The sequence below is a fragment of the Dromiciops gliroides genome, chromosome 1, assembly GCF_019393635.1.
Source record: "Dromiciops gliroides isolate mDroGli1 chromosome 1, mDroGli1.pri, whole genome shotgun sequence".
In the NCBI taxonomy this organism is placed as follows: domain Eukaryota; kingdom Metazoa; phylum Chordata; class Mammalia; order Microbiotheria; family Microbiotheriidae; genus Dromiciops; species Dromiciops gliroides.
The window spans coordinates 55,266,646-55,290,617 of record NC_057861.1 but is presented as its reverse complement, the minus strand read 5'-3'; the positions used below and the strand labels follow the sequence as shown (position 1 = coordinate 55,290,617).

Below are 23,972 nucleotides of genomic sequence, written 5' to 3'. Positions count from 1 at the left end.
CCAGGAGGCAGAGATGAGCAGGAAGAACATTTCATAGATGGGAGACAGCTATGAAAATTAATGGAGTAGGGAGATGGGGTGTTATGTGTGAAGAAGGACAATTTCACTGGATTGCAAAGTACATGGAAGGAAGGAAGGTGTAAGGATACTGGAGAAATAGGAAGGGACCAGATTATGAAAGACTTTAAAATTGAGAGGATTTTATATTTGATCCTAAGGGCAATAGGGAGTCACTGGAGTTTATTGAATATTGGAGTGATATGGTCATACTTAGGGCAGCTAGGTGGTGCAGCAGATAGAGTGCTGAGCCTGAAGCCAGGAAGATTCATCTTCCTGAGTTCAAATATAGTCTCAGACACTTAATAGCTGTGTGACCCTGGGCAAGTCACCTAATCCTATTTGCCTGTTTCCCCATCTGTAAAACGAACTGGAAAAAGAAATTTCAAACCACTCTTTGCCAAGAAAATCCTAAATGAGGTCACAAAGAGTCTGACTCGACTGAACAACAAAAACCAATGGCCATACTTTAACTTTGGGAAGATCATTTTGATAGCTGAGTGGAGAATAGATTGGAGTAGAGAGAGATGAAGTAGAGAGAACAACTAGAAGGCTACTGCAATAGTTCAAGTTTGAAGTGCTGAGAGCTTGTTCCTGGGTGGTGGTAGTGTCAGGGGAGAGAAGGGGACATATAGGAGAGATGTCATGAGGGTAGAATGAGCAACAGACGCAACAGATTGGGTATGGGGGATGAGAGAATAGGAGTTGAGCATCTGGCACCTATGTTGATTGTGCTGGGAGACCTTGGCAACCTTAAACCTCCACCTGCTTGTCCCACCACAGCCTGCCTTTTGGGAGTAGGCCTTGAGCCTTCAAATTTCTATAAATGTGAGCTATTATTTGTGGTGGTTTTTCGAAAGGAAATCTTCCCCCATCCAAACACTGTAATAGGCTTGCCCCCTGGTGGGGGTTGGGTAAATAATCTATGGAAAGACCCCCAAACCATCCTTGAGTTCAAAGGAGATTCAGCACCAGCTCTCTTGGACAGCTCTTAAAATGTCCTACCTCCAGAACCCTTACCGTACAGGTAGCCGTTTCTCCCCGGGTCTTTTTCCTCGGAGCACTCTGCAGCCCCTGAGGCGGGGAACACTTTTCTTAAACCCCATTCGGCGGAGTGCTTGAGTGGGCGGGCGGAGGTTCCGATTGATAGCCTTCCAAGCCAATGAGTAACGAGATTCCTGATTGCGGCGTGAGAAAACGCCAATTGGACAGCGACATGGACGCGGGGGCGGGGTAAAGCACCGAGAGGGGGCGGGATTCCAGGCGTTGGCCGGCCGACGGCGGAGGCGGCGACTTGGCCCGGGGCGCTGCTTCTGGTGGGAAGTAAGTGGCGGAGCTGACCCGAGGGTGGCCGTGGCGGGAGGCGGAGACCGCGGGTTGGGGCTGCGGAGGAGGCGGGCCGAGGAAGCCTGGCCAGAGGGGCCAGACCCACCGTCTCCGCTGGCTGCCGTCGGGCCTTGGTCTTCGGCCTCTCCTCGACGCTGCCAGGCCCGACTCTATCCCCCAGTCCCTCCTCGATGGGTGGGGGCGGGGGGCGGGAGAGACCCTGAGACTAGGGAGGGAAGAAGGGGAGATCCGGCAAGGGGGAGGCCAGAGGCTCCGAGCCTTGGGCAAGCCTTCTCCTTCCCCTCGCTGCTTGGACCTCAGTTTCTTCTTCGGCAAAATGAGGGGGTGGGACTAGAAGCTTCCTTCCAGCCCTTCATCTGTGATCCAAAGAAAAGACTTGCCCAAGGTCACCCAGCTAGTAAATGACAGTCAGGATTCGAACCCAGGTCCTCCCGACTCCAAATCCTGAGCCCATAACCCTATATCACGCTGCAAGTTGTGAACGTTATCGTAGCATCACAGATGAAGACCTGGAAGGGACCTTAGAGATCACCCTCCATGAAGTGCATGGCCCTCCATTTATTAACTAAGCTTTAAGTACCTCCACAGTAATTACCTTAGATACCTTAGATAAGATCTGCAGGAGTCCTTTCCCAGTCCTCTCAGTCGCTAGTGTCGTTCCCTTTGAGGTTACTTTGTATCCATTTTGTGTGTGCCTTGCGCTTAACTGTTGGTGTAAGTCAGTCAAAAAGCAGTGGAAAGTAAGTGACAGAGGGGTTACTAATTAAGTTTGTGGTGGTGGCCATCAAATCCTACATTGTAGAATGATGTAAGAATTATTAAGCACCTATGTGGCCGGCATTGAGCTAAGTGCTGGAGGTACAAAGAAAGGCAAAAGACAAGTCTGCTCTCAAGGGTCTCACAGCCTAAAGATAAATTGGAGATAAGCATCAGAGGGAATGCATTAGAATCAAGGGGAAACCAGACTCTGCCAATTTAGCTGAGACCTGAAGTATCTCCTTAGAATGTAAGCTCCTAGGGCAGCTAGGTGGTGCAGTGGATAGAGCAGTGGCCCTGGAGTTAGGAGGACCTGAGTTCAAATCTGGCCTCAGACACTTAACACTTACTAGCTGTGTGACCCTGGGCAAGTCACTTAACCCCAATTGCCTCACAAAAACCAAAAACAGAATGTAAGCTCCTTGAGGGTAGGGGTTGTTTGCATTTTTTTCTTTATATCTCCCCCCCCCCCAATTAGCTCAGTGCCTGATACATAGTAAGGTCTTAATAAATGCTTGTTGCTTGCTTGCTTGAACTAAGACATCCCTGTCACTTTACAGAGGAGGAAACTGAGGCCTAGGGAGGGTAAGGTGATTTGTGCAAGGTCATCATGATTTTAATTGGCAGAAACAAAATTTCAGCCTAGGAACTTTGACTATAAAGCCACTGTTCTGTCCGCTATATTACATTTATTTACAAGGTTGCTTACCTGGAAGGAGACTTCAAAGTCATCTTATCCAGGGCCCTCATTTACCAGAATCAGTCAGATAATGAACATTTAAATGCCTGCCCTTGTTAATGGCACAGTTGAAACTAGAATCCAGAGTTCTTGACTCCTGATCTAGTGTTCATTTCCTTAATTATAGTGATAACTGACATTCATATGGCATTTTAAATTGTGAAGTGATTTACATACAACCCTATAGAACAGACTATAGACTTAGGCTTTAAAAGACAGATAGATTGTTCTTCCAATGTCTTATCTTGTCCCAGTCTCAGCTTCTCCCTTGGTGAAAAATGAGGTGGGATTGGTTTTCCAACATTCATTTTTGTAAGATTTTTGAGTTCCAAATTTTTCTCCCTTCCTCCCTTCCTTTTCCCCTCCCCCAGACAGCAAGGGATCTGATATAGGTTATATATGTACAATCATTTTTTCTTAATAGTATTTTATAGTATTATACTTAATAGTATTTAAATACTTAAATAATATTACTTAATAATATGAATAACAAATAATACTTAATAGCATTAAATATTTAGTAGTATTTTATTTTTTCCCAATTACATGTAAAGATAGTTTTCAACATTCATTTTTGTAATATTTTGGTGGGATTGGTTTTTAAAGTCCTTCCTAACTCGGACACTCCTCTACGTTCATGGGAGAGAGAGCGAGGAGAGAGCTTCAGAGATCATTTGTTCCAATCCTCTTGTCTTATAGATATGGAAACTAAGGTCAGTTGGGACATTTCTGAGGTCTCCCAGGTAGCTGTGGCAGGTGATTTTATTTGTGGACAGAGCCAAGACTCAAATCCAGGGCTTACTCAGAATTTGTTCTCTTTGTGGTATGCCACACACCTTTCTGTTATCCTGCACTATTTTTCAGACTTCGGCCTCCCTCACTGCCTGTCCTTTGTGAACTGGTAGTCTTGGATTATCTTGGATTATCTTTCAGAGTCCAGTCCCTGACCTCTGTGTCTCCCACTCTCCTTCCCTGAACAGCCCTAACTGCACATGCTCTGTCCCTTCTCAAATCTCACTACACTTTTTTTTTTGGTGAGGCAATTAGGGTTCAGTGACTTGACTAAGGTCACACAGCTAGTTAGTGTTAAGTGTCTGAGACTGGATTTGAACTCAGGTCCTCCTGACTCCAGGGCTGGTGCTCTATCCACTGTGCCTCCTACCTGCCCCCACACTTTATACTTATTGTGTGTCCCTCATATTTCGATTGCATCATAGCTGTTAGGTTTCATAGGCTTTGGAGCTAGAAGGGGGGTGAGCCCCCTCCTTCTGTATGTGGAGAAAATGAAGCTCAGGGAAAGGTTTGCCCAGATGTGAATGCCTGAAGCAGGACTTGAACCCTGTTCTTCTGACTCCAAATCCAGAGTTCTTTCAGGGTGCTGGTGGGTGCCAGGTTCTCTTTGCTTCCCATCCTGAACTGCCACTTCCTTCAAGGCCTAGTTTGAGTCCCAGTTGTGCTTTACAACATATATACATGGTTCCCTTGGGAGTTATTTTTCCCCTTTGTGATCTCTTCATACTCCCTTATGTACTTATCCTGTCCTATGTCATATCACTTCATCGTTTACAAAGCACTTTCCACACAACAGTCGTGTGAGGTTGGCAGGGCAGAGGTTGTCATCCTTAGTTTACAGGAGCAGAAATTGAGGCTCCACAAGGTCATGTGACCTTCTCAGAGTCTCATGACTTCTGTGACATTCAACTCCTGGTTCTCCTTCGGTCTCTGTGTCCAACACACTCTCTGCTATTCTCTACTGCTTCTGTTATGTTATCTTTTTCTGTGTACCTGTCTTATCACCATCCCCCATAATAATACTTTGAGGATCTTTAATTTCATTGCGTGGGCATTGCCTTTACTAATTCAGATTGCCCCACCCCCAACAAATTACCAGCTGCAAAAAAAATGTCCTAGAACCAGTCTGATGATGCATCTCTCTCTGGATTTCGTTTGGCCAACAGGTGCATAGCTCATCCCTGAGCTCAGCCTTTCCAGGCTGATAACCTGGCTTCCTTTGAGAGCCCAGGATCACTTGGAATAGCATTTTAGTGGAGAGCTTTAGGTGGTGGGAAATGCAGCCATTCCTGATCCCTCAAAGTGGACGAACCCCTTGTGACATGTGGTTGGAGAATATGTAGCTTTAATATCTGCTTGCTCAACATTCACAGCTGCTGCCTGGAAGCATGTGTCCCTGGATGCTATTCTGGGGCCATTAGCACTTCCAGAGGCTTGGCCCCTGCTGCATCAGGTTTGGGACACTGGTAGGCGGAACGTTCCTGGCTGTGAACATGACGAAGATCCTGGTGGCCAAACTGCTGTGCCTGGTGGGGGTGTTTGTCCTCATGCTACTCGGCTCCATCCTGCCCGTGAAGATCATTGAGGCCGATTATGAGAAAGCCCACCGCTCCAAGAAGATCCTCTCTCTCTGCAACTCTTTTGGAGGCGGCGTTTTCCTGGCCACATGCTTCAATGCCCTGCTTCCTGCTGTGAGAGAAAAGGTAGGAATGCTTACTGACTGGGATGGAGCAGTTCTGGAGATTTGCAGCCAAAGGTCCCCCAGGGAGGTATTTAATAGATAACAGAGTGCCCACTATGTGCTCAACTCTGATCCCTGTTACGAGGGATCTAACTTGGACAGAGCACTGAACCTTCCTGGGCTTCCCAGTTTCCTCAGTTTTAAAGTGAGGGGATTGGCGCTTCCTTTGGGTGTCTTCTGACTCACAGTTTATGACTCTATGACTAAGGTAGGGCCCTAACTAGCACATAGTTATCTGCTAGCAGATCCCAAAGCCTTAGCTGTAAGATCTCCCAAGTTGTGGTTGTGGCCATGTTTCCTTTTTATGTTGCCTGTAATGGGCAGCCTGTCCTCAGGTCTGATCAAGGCATTTGCTGTCAGCCACAAGACCCAGAGGAGGCACTTCCCTAAGTGTGCTTCTCTCCCTCCCCTTAATGATCCCAGATTTTCAGGGAAATGAAGATGAGAAGCTCCTCCTTGTAAGAGGTTGAGGATTCCTGGACCATCAATGACCTCACAGGACCCATTGCAGCTGGAGGTCCCTCCCATCTCTGCCATTGTATGTTCTGTGTTATAAGGATCTTTCCATTTCTGACATTTTATGTTCTTTATTTCAAGGATCTTTCCATTTCTGACATTTTGTGTTCTATGTTTCGAGGTTCTGTCTACCCCTGCCATTGTGTATTCCATGTTCTAAGTGCTCTCCCCTCTGGCATTGTGTATTCTTTGTTCTAAGTGCCCTCCCACATCTTGGCATTGTGCTTTATAAGTCTCCACCTGACATTCTGTGTTCTTTGTTTACTGTTCTGAGCTCTGGTTCTTGCTCTTGTGTCATTTATCTTTTCTCTGGGCAGCCAACACACACACACACACACAAAATAAAGTAACAACACTAGTGGTTATGGGATCTGCCAGGTGCATCAGGCAGACAATTAGTCTAGGAGGCTGTGGTGGGCTCGGGAACAGATCACTCGGTCTTAGCAAAGGGAGGAGGTTCTGACCAGGTGGAGAAAGAAGCCTTCCAGGTCAGGCATACTACAAGAATGGGGAGAATGAGGAGGGACAGTAAAGAGACTGCCCTGGCCAAGATGGAGCATTTGTGATGAAGTCGTGGAGTCTAAGTTTGGAAGTGTAAATACTCAGCAGAACTCCACATCTATCTTCTTACCATTCTCTGAGAAATGTTCTGCCTAGTTCAGAGATAATAACAATTGGGCCCATATGGCATTGACATCTACTAAGAGGTACCTTTGCCAGGCCCCAGGGGATTAAAGGAAGCTCACTGGGTATTATTCAGCTAGGTGTCTCTACTCTGGTTCTGATCACAGCTCTCCCCATTGTTTACTTCCCCAATTCTAATGTGTGTGTGTGTGTGGGGGGGCAGCCTGAGCCTTGACCCTAGACCAACAAAGACACCAGTGAACCCCTCTACTTGGCAAAGTGACACTTCCAGGTAAGAAAGATCCAGGAGCAAATCTCTTGCATGCTATTGCTCCAGTGTTGGAGACTCACTTGGCCTCTCCCTGCATTTAACTGCTCCTTCTTAGCACTTACTCATTGTTTCTTACCATCACATATATGCTTGTTTGCTCCCTGACCTGGGGAAGTGCTGGTGCAGTGAGCTGCCTCTTGATTCAGCTGTTTCTCTTGGCCCATTGTGGCAGGAGGTTCCTCGGAGATAACTGGAATGTTGCTCAAGGATCTGCCCATGCCCTCTTCTATCTCTGCCCTGTGGTGCCCCATTCTCCCCGAGATACTAACGGTCTTCTTGACCTCCTTATCTCAGCTGTCATGTTTCTCCAGTTTCCTGTTTGCCATTCTTGTGATGAGCAGTTCACCTCTGTTCAAAGTATGGGACTGAAGAGGTTGAGGACTGGGAGATTTCATCAAGATTTTCAACAGGACATCAGAATGAATGTTGGTAGAATTAGAGGGATTTTTCTCCTTTGGATGTCCTGCAATGGGAATGAGAAAGTATTGGCATTGTTGGATACATGTGTTCTTGCACTTTTCTAAAATCCTTATCTGTTCACATATTATTCTTGTGTATTCTAATTATTTATGCATATTTCTCATCTCCCTATTGTACTAAACTTCGTGATAGCAGGGATTATCTTATCTAAACTTAGTTTTTTCCTTGCACAGTACTCTAGCTCCTTGCTCCCTTTCCAGTATTTCACCCAGTAGACAGCTTAAAATTGATTATTGAACTGAATTCCTGGTTTCCCCTCTAGAGCAGCAATTTGCCACAGAAATATCCCAGATTAACCACATGTGGAAAGTGTAACCTGATATATATATATATATATATATGTATGTGTGTGTGTGTATATATATATATATTTAAACTATCACTGCTAGACTCTCCCTGGGCTATTTCCCTATGAAGGACAATGACTTTAATAGCCTTCAATTTTTTGTGTTGTTGGTCTTGAAATTTGTAGGTTTACTTTGTGGTTTATTTTTTTTTTGATTGGAGGGGGTGGGTTGGGGGTATGTAGGTTTACTTTGAAATCATCCAGGCTCCAGACCTCAGAGCCATCTTTGACTTCTTGCCCCATACATCCAATCGGTCACTGAATCCTGCTAGTGCTGCCTTTGTAACTTCTCATTCATTTCCCCCCTTTTTATATATTGCTACTGCCCCCATCCTGGCTCAGGTTCTTCACCTTATGCCTGAATTATTGCAATAACCTTCATTGTCTTCCTGGTTCCAGTCATTCCCCTCTCTGATCTGTCCTAGTAAACATAAAAATTAGTTTGTTGACCCATGTTTAAACCTATTCAGTGCCTTGCCATGCCGAAGCTAACTCTTTTAGCTTGACATTCAAGATCCTGCACAATTCAGACCCTACCCATCTTTCTAGTCTTATGTGTTCCTAGTTTCCTAAATGAACTCTCCATTCTAGCCAAAATGGTCCATCTGCATACTATGTACATGCCCATAACTTGTCATTTTTCATCTTTGATCCAAAATATCCTTGCCCCTTCCCACTCCCCCACTTCTCTCATTTATCCATATTAAAATCCTTTTAGCTTTTCAGGGCCTGGTTCGCATACCATGTCTTCCATGAAGCCTTCCTTAATCACCCCACATTCCTCGTTCATATCATTCAGTCATTCATCAAACGAGGCACGGCAGTCAGTATACATAAAGTGCTTTGCAAACAAAGTGCTCCATAACTGTTAACTATTTTTACTAGCTGTAATTAGTGTATATTGCCTGGTGTTCTAGTTAATTTGGTATTCTCTTCTTCCCCTATTAGATAGCAATCTCCTGAAGCACAGGAGCTTGTACTTCTCAGCAGTGTCTCACACATAGTAGGGGTCAGTCAATGTTTGATGAGTGAATGAATGTCCCATGATGGCCCTTCCCCAAACCAAATCTGTTGCCATGGTGTCAGGTGCCGGGATGAGGTTGTGAAGATGGACACAATGATTTTACTTCTAAGTCTTTTATGGTTTTTCTTTTGTCCTTTGCTTCAGCTCCAAGAAGTTCTGAAACTTGGAAACATCACCACAGACTATCCCTTAGCAGAGACCATTATGCTCCTGGGGTTCTTCATGACTGTATTTGTGGAGCAGGTCATTTTGACCTTCCGAAAGGAGAAGCCCTCATTCATTGACCTAGAGACCTTCAATGCCGGCTCTGATGTGGGAAGTGACTCAGAGTATGAGAGCCCCTTTATTGGAAATGCCCGTGGACACAACTTTTACCCAGAGCATGGTCATCACTCCCATGGCCATGGCTTAAATGTTCAAGAGCTCTCTCGTTCCAGCCCACTCCGCCTCTTCAGCCTTGTGTTTGCTCTGTCTGCCCATTCTATCTTTGAGGGTTTGGCCTTGGGCCTGCAGGAGGAGGGGGACAAAGTCATGAGCTTGTTTGTTGGTGTGGCCATTCATGAGACATTAGTGGCTGTGGCTCTGGGGATCAACATGGCGAAGAGCTCATTGCCAATGAAAGATGCAGCCAAGCTGGCTGTCACGGTGAGCTTGATGATCCCTCTGGGCATCGGGATTGGTGTGGGCATTGAAAGGACCAAGGGTGTGGCCAGCAGTGTGGCCTCAGTGCTCCTACAGGGCTTTGCAGGAGGAACTTTCCTTTTTGTGACTTTCTTTGAGATATTGGTGAAAGAATTAGAAGACAAGAATGACCGTCTCTTGAAAGTTCTCTTTTTGGTGTTGGGCTATGCAGTCCTTGCAGGACTGGTGTTCTTCAAGTGGTAGGTGCAATGAGAAAAGTTTCACCAAAGCACTCCCCCCTTTCCATGGAGGCTCCAGGAAAGTAGAGCCCAAGTCTGAAGGATGCTCCATGCTCTTCCCCACCTCCCCATCCACCAGCCAGCAAAGAGGAAGAACTGCTACTCGTGAGCAACTTGTACAGAGGAGGGAGTGTTTCCCCAAACCCATTGCTCAATGTCCCGGCACATTGGGCCTTCAGGTGGTGCTGAGCATGTGGGCTGCCTGTGTGTGCTTATGAGTTAGAGCTCGACATTCGGAGGGGATCTGCATCCTGCAGAGTTCTCCTGTAGGTTGTAATATGACCCTCCAACTTTTATATATATATATATATATATATGTATGTATATGTCAGATGTGTGTGGTGAAAAGCAGCGTGACCTCATGATTGAAGAACACAAAGGAGACACAAGTGGAGATGAAGGCTGGGGAACAGATTGGGAAAACCACCATTCAGTGGTTAATAACATATAGACACTCCATTTTTCTCTGTCTGTCTCTCCCTCTCCTTCCCTCCTTCCCTCTCTCTCTCTCCCTCCATTCCTCTTTCTCTCTCTTTCTCTTTCCCTCTCTCTCTCTCCTCCCCTCTCTTCTCTTTCTCCCTCCCCTCTGGGTTACAATCAGTATCATTAACACATGGACATTCCAGGTCTTTGGCCTGACTTGGCCCCGACCTCTCAGAAGTCTCCTCTGCCTCTGTTTCAGTGTGTTCTGGCCATCCTGGCCTCGGTGATCCAGGAAGAACACTGTTGGTAGGATTTTGGTAGAAAACCCCCAAAGCAGGGGTCACCAGAAGTTCAGTAGGATAGCTGCTTGGGTACTTTGTTCACAAGCAGCCCAGGCTTAAGGTCAGTTACCGGCATTTGGATGGAGTGTGCTCTGCTTGCTAAGGTTATGTGCTTACTACTGATAGGAAGAAGGGAAGGGAGGGGGGTGGGGTTCTACACATTTTCCTTCCTGCCCTAGATTTACTAGCTTTTGAGAAAGCATTGTGTTTTCTGTTTTATGCTCTTGCTAATTTCACAGCAATGTTCCTTCCTGCTGGTGACTCGGGGCCACCGGCTTATTCCAATCAGGAGGCGTTGATGAAATCTGTGGGGGGGCCCAGCCACAGCCACATACCAGGGTTGTCACCTGGTTTTGCCAGGAGGGCATGAGTGGCACAGCTTGCCCAGGAAACAGAACTTTGGAGGCACCTGAGAAGATGAAAGGGAATGGAGGTTGTGCACTTCAAATACTGTCAGGAAATGGCTTAGGTATCCTTATCATCTGAGAATCAGTAAATGTCTGTGTATAGATAGCTTTTGGTTTTAATTGCACCAAAGACCTGAGTTAATTCATTGTTGTTGGAGTAGATTGGTTTGGAAGCTACAATTGACACAGCTTCCAGAAAGCTGATTAGAAAAGTGGTACAGCCTGGCAGTTCTAACCCTTGCAACCTCTTTAGTTTCCTTTATGTTTTGTCTCCCTAGTTCTTGGGATCAGGGATTGGCCTATTTATTCACTCAACATACTCTCCACCAAAACCCCAAACCCACAAATTGAACTACACCCAGCCTCCTTGGAGGCTAGAAGGGTCTGGGAGGTAGGTTGGAATAGAATCGGGGCTCCAGTCTTTACAGCTGCTCTTGCTTGGTTTGCTACAATGAAACAAAGGAGCCATTGAGAAGAATCCAGGTCTCTGTCCTGCGTGGCTCCTGATGGTCTAATTTTCAGGGACTAAACTTTGCCTTTCATATATGGTTCAATGGAAGGGGCCCTGGACCAGGAGTCAAAGCTAGACACTGCCAACAGCTTGCTATGGGACTCTTTGGCAGGTTACTGCCACAATCTGAGCACGTAAAAAGAGGTAGATGGATTAAGTGAGCTGCTCATTCCAATCTTCAGTTCTGTTCTAACTTCCCTTCCAGGTCTAATAGTCTGTATTCTTCACTCCAAGCTCCCTTTAGTCTCTGACATTCAAAATCTTTAATCCCATTAAGCTCTCACAGTCTGTTCTACGCTTTAAGCTAACTTAAAACATAGTCCCTTAAATCAGTTCTAACCCCTGATTATTGGTGCCACCCTCACCAGCTGTCAGCACTAATAACAACTACTCAGCCAGTAGTTGTGGCCGAGGAAAGGGGGCAGGCTGCAACAATGCTGCCCCCTCTGACCCAGGAAGAGGGAAGATGGCCTTCTCTCTGGAGATTTCCACTCCAGAAGATCCCAACGCTTTCCTTTGGCTGTTTTGGCTTTACATACGTTGTCTGTCCCCCTGGAGCAAGTGGCTTCCACTCTGCTTCCTTTCCTTCTGTCCCCTTCCTTAACCATTGCACAGGAGCCTGTGGGTTTAGGGAGTTGTCTTTTGAAGCTCTTTTGATCATCGTAAATAAAAAGACTCAGCAGTGGCTCCTCTTCAGATTTAGTGGGCGCCTGTAAATAGGTATTTATGGGAACTGCCCTCCAGACTGCTAAGCTTTCTAACTTTGCTCCTAAACCCCGGGGTTGATGGTAGCTGTGACTGGGCTTTAGTGGGTTTGTGTGTTCACATGATGTTTTGCTCTGCTTTTGTTGGACAGTACTCTTCTCAGACAGCTCTGCCCACCCCATGCTTGGAGCATCCTTGTTTCTGATGTCAGGAGGAGGGTACACCCTCCCTTCTTGGTTCTTAAATGAGTCCAGCACAATGTGGCCTTGGAGTACTTATTATGCCATCAGCCAATGACCAGTGACCACTGCTCTTTGACACCCTTGAGCAGTCCCCAGGTTGCAAAGTGAATTCTTCTGCTTGGAGCTTTGGGTGGGAGGTTCAGAGGCTGACCTGGGGGCAGCGGAATGGAGAGAGCTGCTGAGGGTGGCTTGGGTTTTTTGTTGAAGAGGGTGAAAGGGAAGAGGGGTGAGGCCCCTCTCCTAGCTGGCAAAGGATCAGGAGCTGCCTTAAGGAGTATAGTCATGGAAATTGAGCTTCTCGTGGAAAGCTATTTGTGCCACTGTCTGCATGACAGTATCAGAAGGTGGCCAGCATATCATGAAATGGGCAAGGCGGCCAAGCAAAAATTCTGGGAGTGGCTTTTTCTGGCTTCTTCAGAACTTCTCAGAGAAGCAAGATTCTCCAGTCCAGAGGGTCTGTTTGCTCCTTAGCTCATGAGAGGGTACAGGATTAATCTGCCCTGGTGACTCTTACCCGCTGGATCAGAGACTCAGAAGATGCTTTTACCCTCTGGAGGAGTGAGCCACGTGGGCAGGACTGCTGGCAAGTCACTGGGGTGGAGGGGAGGCACCTTGGGACTGCCAGGAAGCTTGTTTACCCTGTTGGAAGCTCACCTTCCCTGCAGTTGGCCTATTTACCACACGGACCATCTGAATCAGCACAACTTCTCCAGCAGAGCTGGCTCAGCTTCCCCCCTGGTGCTTTTGCTGTTTGATCAATTCTGATTGGAAGCACCCAGGCCCAGCATCACATTCAGCCTCCTCCACCCTTAGCCTGGCAGCTGGGGGGAAAGACAGACACTTCAGCCTTCGGGGCCTCATCTGTAAAACAAAGGCAGTTGGGCCAAATGATCTCTAAGGTCCTTTCCAATCCTAAAATTGTATGATGATTCTGTAATTCTCTGCTTTATTTGCTGTACATACTAATGAGGGAATATTAAGTTCTTTCCAACACCAAATTACACATTTGTATCTATAAGTGGTATCTAGATGTATGTGTGTGTGGATGCACGTGCACATTTCCCCACCAAAGGAGCCCTCTCAGCATTATGTAATGATGTGTTTAGAATACCCAGCTGTGAATAAACTGGCTGCTATTCATACCTGCAGATCTCCCCTCCCCTCTGCCAAAGCCAGCACTCCTCAGTTTCCCATTGTCTCTCTCTCCTGTATTCTCATTCCTCTAGGAGCTCATGTGAAACAAAGAATCATGCTCATGGAACCACTGCTGTGTGCTGTAGGCACCAAAATGTGGTTCCCTTTTAAAAATGTGGAAGGAGGGAGTGGAATGGAATCTGGCCCCTTCCTTAATGAATTCCTAGAATCTTGATCTTGCCCCGTGGCCTCCTTCCTTGTGCTATGGTTAAAAGGAAAAGGAGACTTCCCTGTCTGATAGCTCCGTCTGTCCTGGCTGTTTGCGGCTGGACTTGCTGGTACCTGTTACGTGGCCTGCTTTGAGAGGCAATGTAGTGTTATGGAAAGGAGATTGTGCCGGGGGCCAAAAGACCTGGCTTTCCACTCTGGGCTCTGCCACTGCGCAGGCCCAAGACCTTGGACGATCACCTGACCTACAGCAGAAAGTGTCACCTTGAGATTCAGCTTTGCCACCTACCAGTGTCAGGGCCTTGGGCAAATCGCTTACTTCTCTAGGCCTCAGTTTTGTCATCTGTGAAATGCCTTGATCAGTCAGATCCCTTCCAGTTCCAAATTTGCAGCCGTCTTCTGTAAAGTCATAACTGATAGTTAAACAGCATCTTAAAGTTTCCTAGCGTTATCCTCACAACAACCTTATAAGGCAGATGGGGCAGTTATCCTGGTTTTATAAATGAGGAACTGAAGGGTCAGAGTTTAAGGAAGTTGCCCATGGTTAACTAGTAAGCATTACAGCTCAACTTCCAACCGGGTTTTTCTGAGTCCAAACTCAAATTCAATTAAAAAAATATTAATTAAGTTCCTTCCTGCCGTGTGCAAGCCATTGTGCCACACTAAAACAAAGGGGTTGGCCTAGATGTGCTTTCAGATCACTCTCAGTTTTAATTTTAGTTTTTTGGGGGGTTTTGCGGGGCAATGAGCGTTAAGTGACTTGCCCAGGGTCACACAGCTAGTGTCAAGTTATCCGAGGCTGGATTTGAACTCAGGTCCTCCTGTATCCACAGCTGGTGCTTTATCCACTGCACAACCTAGCTGCCCCCACTCTCAGTTTTAAAAGTTGAAAAATGGTTCTAGTAACTAATGGCCACAGAAAATTGAAACGTATTAATGTTCCCTTGTCCGGGTTCTGGGTTTAGATTCCTTTCCTCTCTGTCGTCTAGGAAGTCAGTTTGTAACATAGTAGGGATGAAAAGCAGAATGGGACAAGAACCACGTTTAACCAGAACCACAGTGGAGAGCTCTTTAAAACAATGGGGCAAACCTGTGTTTGAACAAGAACAGGAGTATTCATTGAAAGCCAGGGCTAGGCAGGCCTTAAGTACCCAGCTGCAGGTGACTAGGAAGAAGCAGCAGTCATTGTCCAAGTCCCTCCGCTGTTTGAAATGATTCCCTTCAAGCGAAGTAGCCCATGGAAGCAGAAAGGTTTGATTTTCCATATTTTCCCCCCAGAAATTTCTAGAAAGAGAAGTGGGCCCTGAGGGAGAACACTGTGTGAGGGCTGCAGACTCCTTTGGAAGAGAATGGGTACATGGGTGGGACAGATTTTGGATGGTCTTGACTCACCAGGTGTGGGGGTCCCTACCCCTTAGACTGCGTCTTGTTTTATTTTTTGCAGTTGTTGTTTTTGCTGGGCAATGAGGTTTAAGTGGCTTGCCCAGGGTCACACAGCTAGTGTCAAGGATGGATTTGAACTCAGGTCCTCCTGAATCCAGGGCCAACGCTTTATCTGTTGTGCCACCTAGCTGCCCCCTAGATTGAGTCTTTATGATTTTAATTAGTTTATTTATTTAGAATTTTTCCCCACATTACATTGTAAAAACAAATTGTAACATCGATTTTTAAAACTTAGATTGGGTCTTTTTTTTCTTTTGTGGGGGCATTGAGGGTTAAGTGACTTGCCCAGGGTCACACAGCTAGGAAGTGTCAAGTGTCTGAAGCCGGATTTGAACTCAAGTCCTCCTGAATCCAGGGTTGGTGCTTTATCTACTGTGCCACCTAAGTTGCCCCTAGATTGAGTCTTTTTTTGTGTGTGTGTGGGGCAATGGGGGTTAAGTGACTTGCCCAGGGTCACCCAGCTAGCAAGTGTCAAGTGTCTGAGGCCAGATTTGAACTCAGGTCCTCCTGAATCCAGGGCTGGTACTTTATCCACTGTGCCACCTAGCTGCCCCTCCTAGATTGAGTCTTAACGGGCTGAAATCTGCCCCATTGCCTGACCAAATGGAAAGGAGAGACACGTATGAGTATTGGGTGTCCAGAGACTTGGGGAATGAATGCCCGGCTACCACTTCATTCAGTGTTTATTCAGTTAAACATTAAGTGTCTACTGTGTCCAGAGTAATATACTGCAGGGCTGTATACCAGGTTTGGATAAGGTGTCTCTGCCCTCGAGAAATTTCCAGTCTAGTGAGGGAGTCAGACCCAAACACAAAGGAGGATGGAAAGGCTGGGCTTGGAGAACCCACTGGGTAGTGATGGCAGCATGGAGTTCTGACAACTACCAGTCTGTGCCATTCTATGAGTGGGTCACAAGGGCAGAGCAGGGTTCTGGACATAGAAAGGCCAAGGGGAGGGAGAGGGGAAAACAGCAGAGTCAGATAGGCAGCCACAGGGCAAGGGGGGAACAAAGTCCAGGAAGCACAAGATGTGTTTAGGGGACTCAGAGTAGTACAGTTTGAATGGGGTGGGGGGCGGGAGGAGAAGAATAAAAGAGGACCCGGAGGTACGGGTGGTGCCCTGGGTAGCTGCCCCGGTAAGGGGCAGAGGCAGGGTGCAAGCTGAGGTTTTCCCCTGTGTACGCCCTCTTCCCAGAGTGCCATGCTGCCTCCATGTATATTGTTCTTGCCCTCTTCTGCACCTTGAGAAAGACTCAAGCCAAGCCATTCCTTTCCAGCACGGTCCCATGTACCCCTAAGAGACTGGTCTAGTTTCACCCAGTGTCCACCTTAGACACTAGGAGTCAGCCTCTGCCCTTACCCCTTCTCACCATTTAGAAAGCAAGCTCTTTATATGGGAGTTTAATTTTGCTTTACTAAGCATATTTGTCATACATTTTCCCTACTGGCAAGGTAGGTGGTGAAGGACTTTAATGGCAGGCAGAGAAGTTTCGGAGAGCCACTGAAGATTTGGGGGTAGAAGTTACACAAACAGATCTATGTATAAATGAACATTCGCCCCAAACAGACACAGCTAGATTACAGAGGGAGTAGAGTAGAGGGAGGAAGAGCTCATAGGAGATGCAATATTCCCACTCTGCCACTCACTAGCTGTGTGGCCTTAGGCAAGTCATGCAACTTCTCAGAGCCCCAGGTTCCTCCTTGTGTGTAAAATGGAGTTAATAATACTTGTATTTAAGGAAGCTAGGTATTGCTATGGAGAGACCACTAGACTTGGAAGTCAGGAAAATCTGATTTCAAAAGCAACCTCAGACACTTAAACAGCTGTGTGACCCTGGGCAAGTCACCTAACCTCTGCTTCAGTTTCCTCATCAATAAAATGAATATAACAATAGCACCTACATCCCAGGGTAGTTGTGAGGTCCCAGTGTGATAATGTTTATAAAGTGCTTAGTATACCTTAAAAAAAAAAAAAAGCACTGTGTAAATGCTAGCTAAAATTAAATGCTTGTACTTACCTACTTCACAGAGTTAAGGTAAAGGCAGTGTTTTGTAACGCTGGAGCTCTGTATTCAAACGAACTATTAGTATTACTCTCTCTGACTTGTAAAGTGGCAGAATACAGTGGGCTCCAGGCTTGACCTTGGCCCATCTTCACATGGGCTTCTTAAAATTAGCCAGCAAGCATTTCTTTTTTTCCCCCTTTTCCCCCCCAGCAAGCATTTATTAAGTGCCTGCTGTTTTAGTTCGTTTGTAGAATGGATAGAGGGGTAGGCTTGGGGAGGGGGTGGGAGGAGGTGGACTCACTGTTTTCCTAGATCCTTCTATCTAAATCTGTGAGCCTGTGTGTCAAGCACTGTGCTTGGTGCTGAGATACAAAGACGAAGCAGCATCTGTCCTCAGGGAGACTAGTTTTGTTTTATATTTTTAAGAAGCACATTGTTTTGGGGGCAGCTAGGTGGCACAGCGGATAGAGCACTGGCCCTGGAGTCAAGAAGACCTGAGTTGGAACTGGGCCTCAGACATATACTGGCTGTGTGACCCTGGGCAAATCATTTAACCCTAATTGCCTTCCCCCCTCAAAAAAATTTTTTTTGTTTTTAATAATCAGACTTTTTTTTTTTCTCCCTTCCACTTGCTCCACATGGCAAAGAAAAAGAAAACCCTTATGCCAAATATGCTTAGTCAAGTAAAATGTATTCCCTTCTAAGGAGCTCACTTTCTAAATAGAGTTGGAATGGTAAAGGGTAAGAAGGGGCAAGGTCAGGCTGGGGTCAGGAGCAGACCCCTAGTGCCTGAGGTGGGCACTGAGGGAAATGAGACCAATCTTCTCTTCGGTATACCTGGGAATGTGCTGGAAAGAAAGAGCTCTGCCCAAGAGGGCAAGAACAATATATGTGGAGGCAGCACTGCACTCTGGGAAGAGTGTGGACTAAAGGAAAAACCTCAGCTTGCACCCTGCCTCTGCCTCTGGGGGGCAGATCCTTTAACCTCTCTAAGCCTGTTTATTCATCTGTGAAAAGGGGACCCTACAAACCGTATTTACCTTATAGGCTTGTTACAGGATCAAACGAGGTAATGTATGTAGTAAAGTGCTTTGCAACCTTTAAAATGCTATATAAAAAAGTCAGCAGTTGGTTGTTGTTGTTTTTTTAATTATTTAAATCCTTTGGATCAAGGCTTCTGAAAGAAGCAGCTTTGTGTGTCCTGGACCCCCTTGGCAGTCAGGCTAGCAAAGCTTATGGGGTCCCTTCTCAGAATCATGTTTTTCAATAATGGAAGAGATGCCAACTTTCCATTAGAAGTTAGTGAAAACAAAGATGTCATTTTCTTCCGTCCAAGTTCCCAGACCCCCTACAATATGTGTATGGGCCTCGGGTGCCTCCGATGATCTGATTTCATCAGGGTGGGTGTTCCACAAAGGTAACCCCTTCCCTCTTTCTCCCTCTCTGGAGTTGCTAGGGCTTCGTGGCCAACCTTCTGGTGAGGAAGCCCTCTTTAAACTTACCTCTGCTGTTTCTCAGGAGACACCCCCCACCCCGACACACACACATACGTGGCCTTTCCACACTTGGTGGAACCTGTCAGCATGAGTGGAGACGGCCATTCATACAACCCACCAAAGCACTGCAGGTAGATTCTATTGTGGGAATGATACAAAGAGTTGACATTTATTGAGCTCTTGGTGATGCCATTGTCTCTTCTGAGCCTCCCAGGGGCCCCCAGGGGCAGGCTAGCAGGCAGGCCAGGGATTATTATCCTGCCTTAACCATTGAGGAAACTGAGGCTCCAAGAGGGAGAAGTGACTTGTCCAAGGTAGATTGGGCTGGGGTCTTCTGACCCTGAAGACTCTTTCCACTGCTCCCCTGGTAAGTGGGAGCCACAGAATGCCAGGGGAACTCAGCAGCCCTCTAGTCCAACCCATACGAAAAGTGAAACCTGGCGAGGTCAGGAGTCAGGCTCCCCCAGAGTGGCAGCCATTTGTCTTTGGAAGGCTAGTCCTAACCTCCCTGCATATTCAGTGTCCTCTTCCAAAGACTCAGCCATAACACAGATGAGGAGACTGAGGCTTGGAAAGATTCCATGACATGCCTCTGGTAGCTTGCAAAGTGTCAGCGGTGACATTCAAACCTAGATCTTGAGCCAGCATCAACTAGTAACAGAGTCTCAGGGATAGAAGACACCTCAGAGCACATTTGGTTCAAGCAATACCCACCCGAGAACCCCTTCTGCAGTACCCTGATGAATGATCTTCCAAGCTTAATGGAAAGATCATTCCCTCCAGAGGCAGCACTTTGGGACCATTTTAATGATTACAATTTTCTTCTTTGTCTCTCCTCTTCTGACGCCTAGTTCTGTTCTCTGCAACAAATCTGATCCCTCTTCCAGATTCTTAGGGATTTTAGAGATCAGATCTTATGTTCCAAATCATCCCATTTCACAGAGAAAACTGAGGCCCAGAGAGAAGAAATTCCTTGCCCAAGGTCATAGAGACAGCAGGTAGCAAAATCCAGGTTATTTCTCTCCAGATCCTGAGCTCATTCTCTTATAAGACCCTGCCTACCCTAAAGGCCACTGTCCTTCAGGTTAAATACTTCCCAGACTCCTCAGACACACTTGTCCCCTGTTTTCCTTCCCTCCCTTTTCTTTTGGCCCCAGGTGTTCTCCAAACAGCAGTGAGCCAGCTGTTTTGTTTGGGGGTATGTACTGAAGGAGACAAATAGCTGGAAACAACCAGATTTATTCTCCTCTCGCAGGAGACAATGGGAGAAGAAAATTATGGGGCGGTGACGGATCCTCCGGATTGAATCAACCGTAATAATAACGTGTTGGCGGCTTTGTTTTTCCTTGTTTGTGTTTCTATTGAAGAAATTATTAGGGTGGGCCGAGAGGAGGCCCACAGGGTGCTGGTAGATTCTGATTGGGTCCCTGAGCCTGGGTTGCATCAAGTCCTAGAAAAAACGGGGACCTGAATGTGTGCTCATCATGTCAGCTGTGCCATGGCACACTCTCACCATGACCTGTGCCTCCTATCCACATTCCTGTCTTACCATTTGCTGGAGGGAAGGAACAGGAAGACCTGGCTGACCAAAGACTCCAGTCACCTTCTCCTGCCGAGGAGTGATCCATGTATACTGGGACCGTACTCTTTCTACAACATGAACTATCATTTATTCTGTTAGTTCAATACTGCAGATTGACCTTTTCCTGACTGGGCATTTCTGGAATAGTCAGCCCATAAACATCTATTAAGTGCCTACTATGTGCCAGGCACTGTACTAAGTGTTGGGGATACAAAAAAGGTCAAAAGACAGCCTGTGGCCTCCTGAGTGGCAGGAACACGGTGAAGGTTGGGAGGGACAGGTGGGAATGGAGAGGAGCTAAGTCCAAAGTAGGAGAATTGGATTTAAATTGATGGGGTTGAGGGAGATCTTGATCAAACGAGGTAATATTTGCAAAGCATTTAGCACAGTCTAGGCACATAGTAGGAATGATATAAATACTTTGTTCCCTTCCCCTTTGAAGCCATTGTCATCATCCTCATCATAGTTAACATTTATATAGCATTCAGTATGTTCCAGGCAAAGCCCTTTATAATTATTATCTCATTGGATCCTTACAACAACCCTGGGAAGTAGGTGCCATTATTATCTTCATTTTACAGATGAGGAAATTGAGCCAAACAGAGGTGAAGTGACTTGTTCGGGGTGACACAGCTAATTAAGTGTCTGAGGCTGGTTTTATCAGTTATACATGGGAAATCATGCAAAACCTATTTCCACATTAGCCAAATCTCCCCCCAAAAAGCAAGAAAAATAAAGAAAATTAGAAAATTATACTTCAATTTGTATTCAAAATTCATCAGTTCTCTTTCTGGAGGTAGGATAGCATTTTTTCCACAACGAATCCTTTGGAATTATCTTAGATTATTGTATTGATTAGAGTAGTCAAGTCTTTCATAATTGATCATCATTACGACATTGCTGTTATTGTGCACAATGATCCTTGGTTCTTCTCACTTCACTTTGTATCAGTTCATATAGGTCTTGTCATGTTTTTTTTTTTTTTCTGAAACTACCCCAATCATCATTTCTTATAGCACAATAGTACTCTAGCACAATATTATGTTGCAACTTGTTCAGCCATTCTCCAGTTGATGAACATTCAATTTCTAATTCTTTGCCACCACAAAAAAGAGCTGATATAAACATTTTTGTACATATCGGTCCTTTTCCTTTTTTAAAAAATCTCTTTGGGATACAGACCTAGTAGTTGTATTGCTGGGTCAAAGGGTATGCACAATTTTATAGCCCTTTTGTCCTAGTTCAAAAATTATTCTCCAGAGTGATCAGATCAGTTTGATATTTCATCAATTCATTAATGTATCTATTCCCCCTGCCATTTCCACTAGCATTTGTTATTTCTGATAGGTATGAGGTGGTACATCAGAGTTTAATTTGCCTTTCTCTAATCAATAGTGATTTAGAACATTTTTTCATATGATTGTAAAGAGCTTTAATTTCTTCTTCTGAACACTACCTATTTATATCCTTTAACCATTTATCAACTGGGGGAATGACCCTTATTTTTATAAATTTGATTTAGTTCTATACTCACTATATGTTTACAAAACGAGGTCTTTATCAGAGAAACTTGCTATAAATTTTTTTGATATTATTCATTATCTATGGTATCTTTTAGCAAAATGAAGTTTCCCTGATTTTTCCTTTTAATTCAGTATGTTTTTGCTTTTGCTTTGTCTGAGATCATAATGGCTACCCCTTTCTCTTTTTAGTTTATCTGGAGCATATTAGATTCTTCTTCCACCCTTTGTTTTTGTTTTTGTTTTTTGCGGGGCAATGGGGGTTAAGTGACTTGCCCAGGGTCACACAGCTAGTAAGTGTCAAGTGTCTGAGGCTGGATTTGAACTCAGGTACTCCTGAATCCAGGGCCGGTGCTTTATCCACTGCGCCACCTAGCTGCCCCTTCCGCCCTTTGTTTTAACTTTGTCTTTCTGGTTCAAGTGTGTCTCTTGTAAACAACATACTGTTGACTTCCAGTGTCTAATCCATTCAGCTATCTGATTCTGTTTTATGGGTGAGCTCATCCCATTCACATTTACAGTTATGATTATTGACTGTTTTTTCCTTTTCTTCTGTTTCTTCTCTCTCTTTTTATCCTGTTCCTCCTCAAAAGTCCATTTTGACTCTAACCATTGCCTCCCTTAATTTGTCCTCCCTTTTATCACTCCCCTTTTTTCCTTACTCCCTTTCTCTCCTATTTCCCTATTGGGTAAGTTACATTTCTATACACATCTGAGTATGTATATTCTTCCATCTTTGAGCCAATTCTGGTGAGAATGAGGTTCAAGCATTGACCATCCACCCCCATTTTCTCCTCCACTGTAAAAGCTCTTTCTTGCACACCTTTTTTGTGTGAGAAAATTTTCCCCATTCTACCTCTCTCTTCCCCCTTCTCCTAGTGCATCCCTCTTTCTCACACCTTCATTTTTATTGGAGATCTCTCCCAACATAATCTGTCTATGTAAACTCCTTTTAACTAGCCTAATAATGATAAAGTTCTTAGGAGTTATATGTATCATCTTCCCATATAGGAATGTAAACAGTTAAACTTTATTAAGTTCCTTATGATTTCTCTTTCATGTTTACTGTGTGTGGTGGGGGGGCAGTTGGGGTTAAGTGACTTGCCCAGGGTCACACACCTAATAAGTGTCAAGTGTCTGAGGCTGGATTTGAACTCAGGTCCTCCTGACTCACACAGCTAGTGCTCTATCCACTGTGCCACCTAGCTGCCCCTCATGTTTACCTTTTTATGCTTCTCTTGAGTCTTGTGTTTCAATGTCAAGTTTTCTATTCAGCTCTGTGTTTTTTGTTTTGTTTTGTTTTAGTGAGGCAATTGGGGTTAAGTGACTTGCCCAGAGTCACACAGCTAGTAAGTGTTAAGTGTCTGAGGCCGGATTTGAACTTAGGTCCTCCTGACTCCAGGGCCGGTGCTCTATCCACTGCGCCACCTAGCTGCCCCCATTTGTTTGTTTTTTTAATCAGGAATCCATGAAAGTCCTCTATTTCACTAAATATCCATTTCTCCCCCTGAAGCATTATACTCAGTTTTGCTGGATAGGCGATTCATGGTTGTAATCCCAGCTCCTTTGCCTTCTGCAATATCATATTCCTACCCTTCTAATCCTTTAACATGGAATTTGCTAAATCTCCTGTGTTCCTGATTGTGGCTCCCCAGTATTTGAATTGTTTCTTTCTGGTCGTTTGAAGTATTTTCCATTTGACCTGGGAGTTCTGGAATTTGGTCATAATATTCCTGGGAGTTTTCATTTTGGGATCTCTTTCAGGAGGTGATTGGTGAGTTCTTTCATTTTCTATTTTACCCTGTGGATCTAAGATATTGGGGCAGTTTTCCTTGATAATTTCTTGAATCATTATGTCTAGGCTCTTTCCTTGATTATGGCTTTCAGGTAGTCCAATAATTCTTTTCTTTTTTTTTTTTTTAGTCCAATTATTCTTTTTTTTTTTTTTTTTTTTTTTTGGTGAGGCAGTTGGGGTTAAGTGACTTGCCCAGGGTCATACAGCTAGTAAGTGTTAAGTGTCTGAGGCCGGATTTGAACTCAGGTCCTCCTGAATCCAGGGTCAGTGCTCTATCTACTGCGCCACCTAGCTGCCCCTAGTCCAATCATTCTTAAAGTGTTTCTCCTTGATCTATTTTCCAGCTCAGATGGTTTTCTGGTGAAATAGTTCACACACACCCTAACACCCCTGCTTTATTTTTTCATTCTTTTGACTTTGTTTTATTGTTTCTTGATATGTCAGAGTCATTAGCTTCCACTTGTTCA

The 23,972-nt window shown here is 45.3% G+C and overlaps 1 protein-coding gene across 1 annotated transcript; it reads left to right on the top strand.

Annotated features, from left to right (window-relative positions):
• Nucleotides 1–1,296: 1,296 nt before the first annotated feature.
• SLC39A3 (solute carrier family 39 member 3) lies at nt 1,297–15,200 on the top strand. The gene is made up of 3 exons (XM_043976773.1): nt 1,297–1,380; nt 5,065–5,394; nt 8,898–15,200. The coding sequence occupies exons 2-3, from the start codon at nt 5,185–5,187 to the stop codon at nt 9,636–9,638; spliced, it is 951 nt and encodes a 316-aa protein (XP_043832708.1). The 5' UTR covers nt 1,297–1,380; nt 5,065–5,184; the 3' UTR covers nt 9,639–15,200.
• The last annotated feature ends 8,772 nt before the right edge of the window (nt 15,201–23,972 follow it).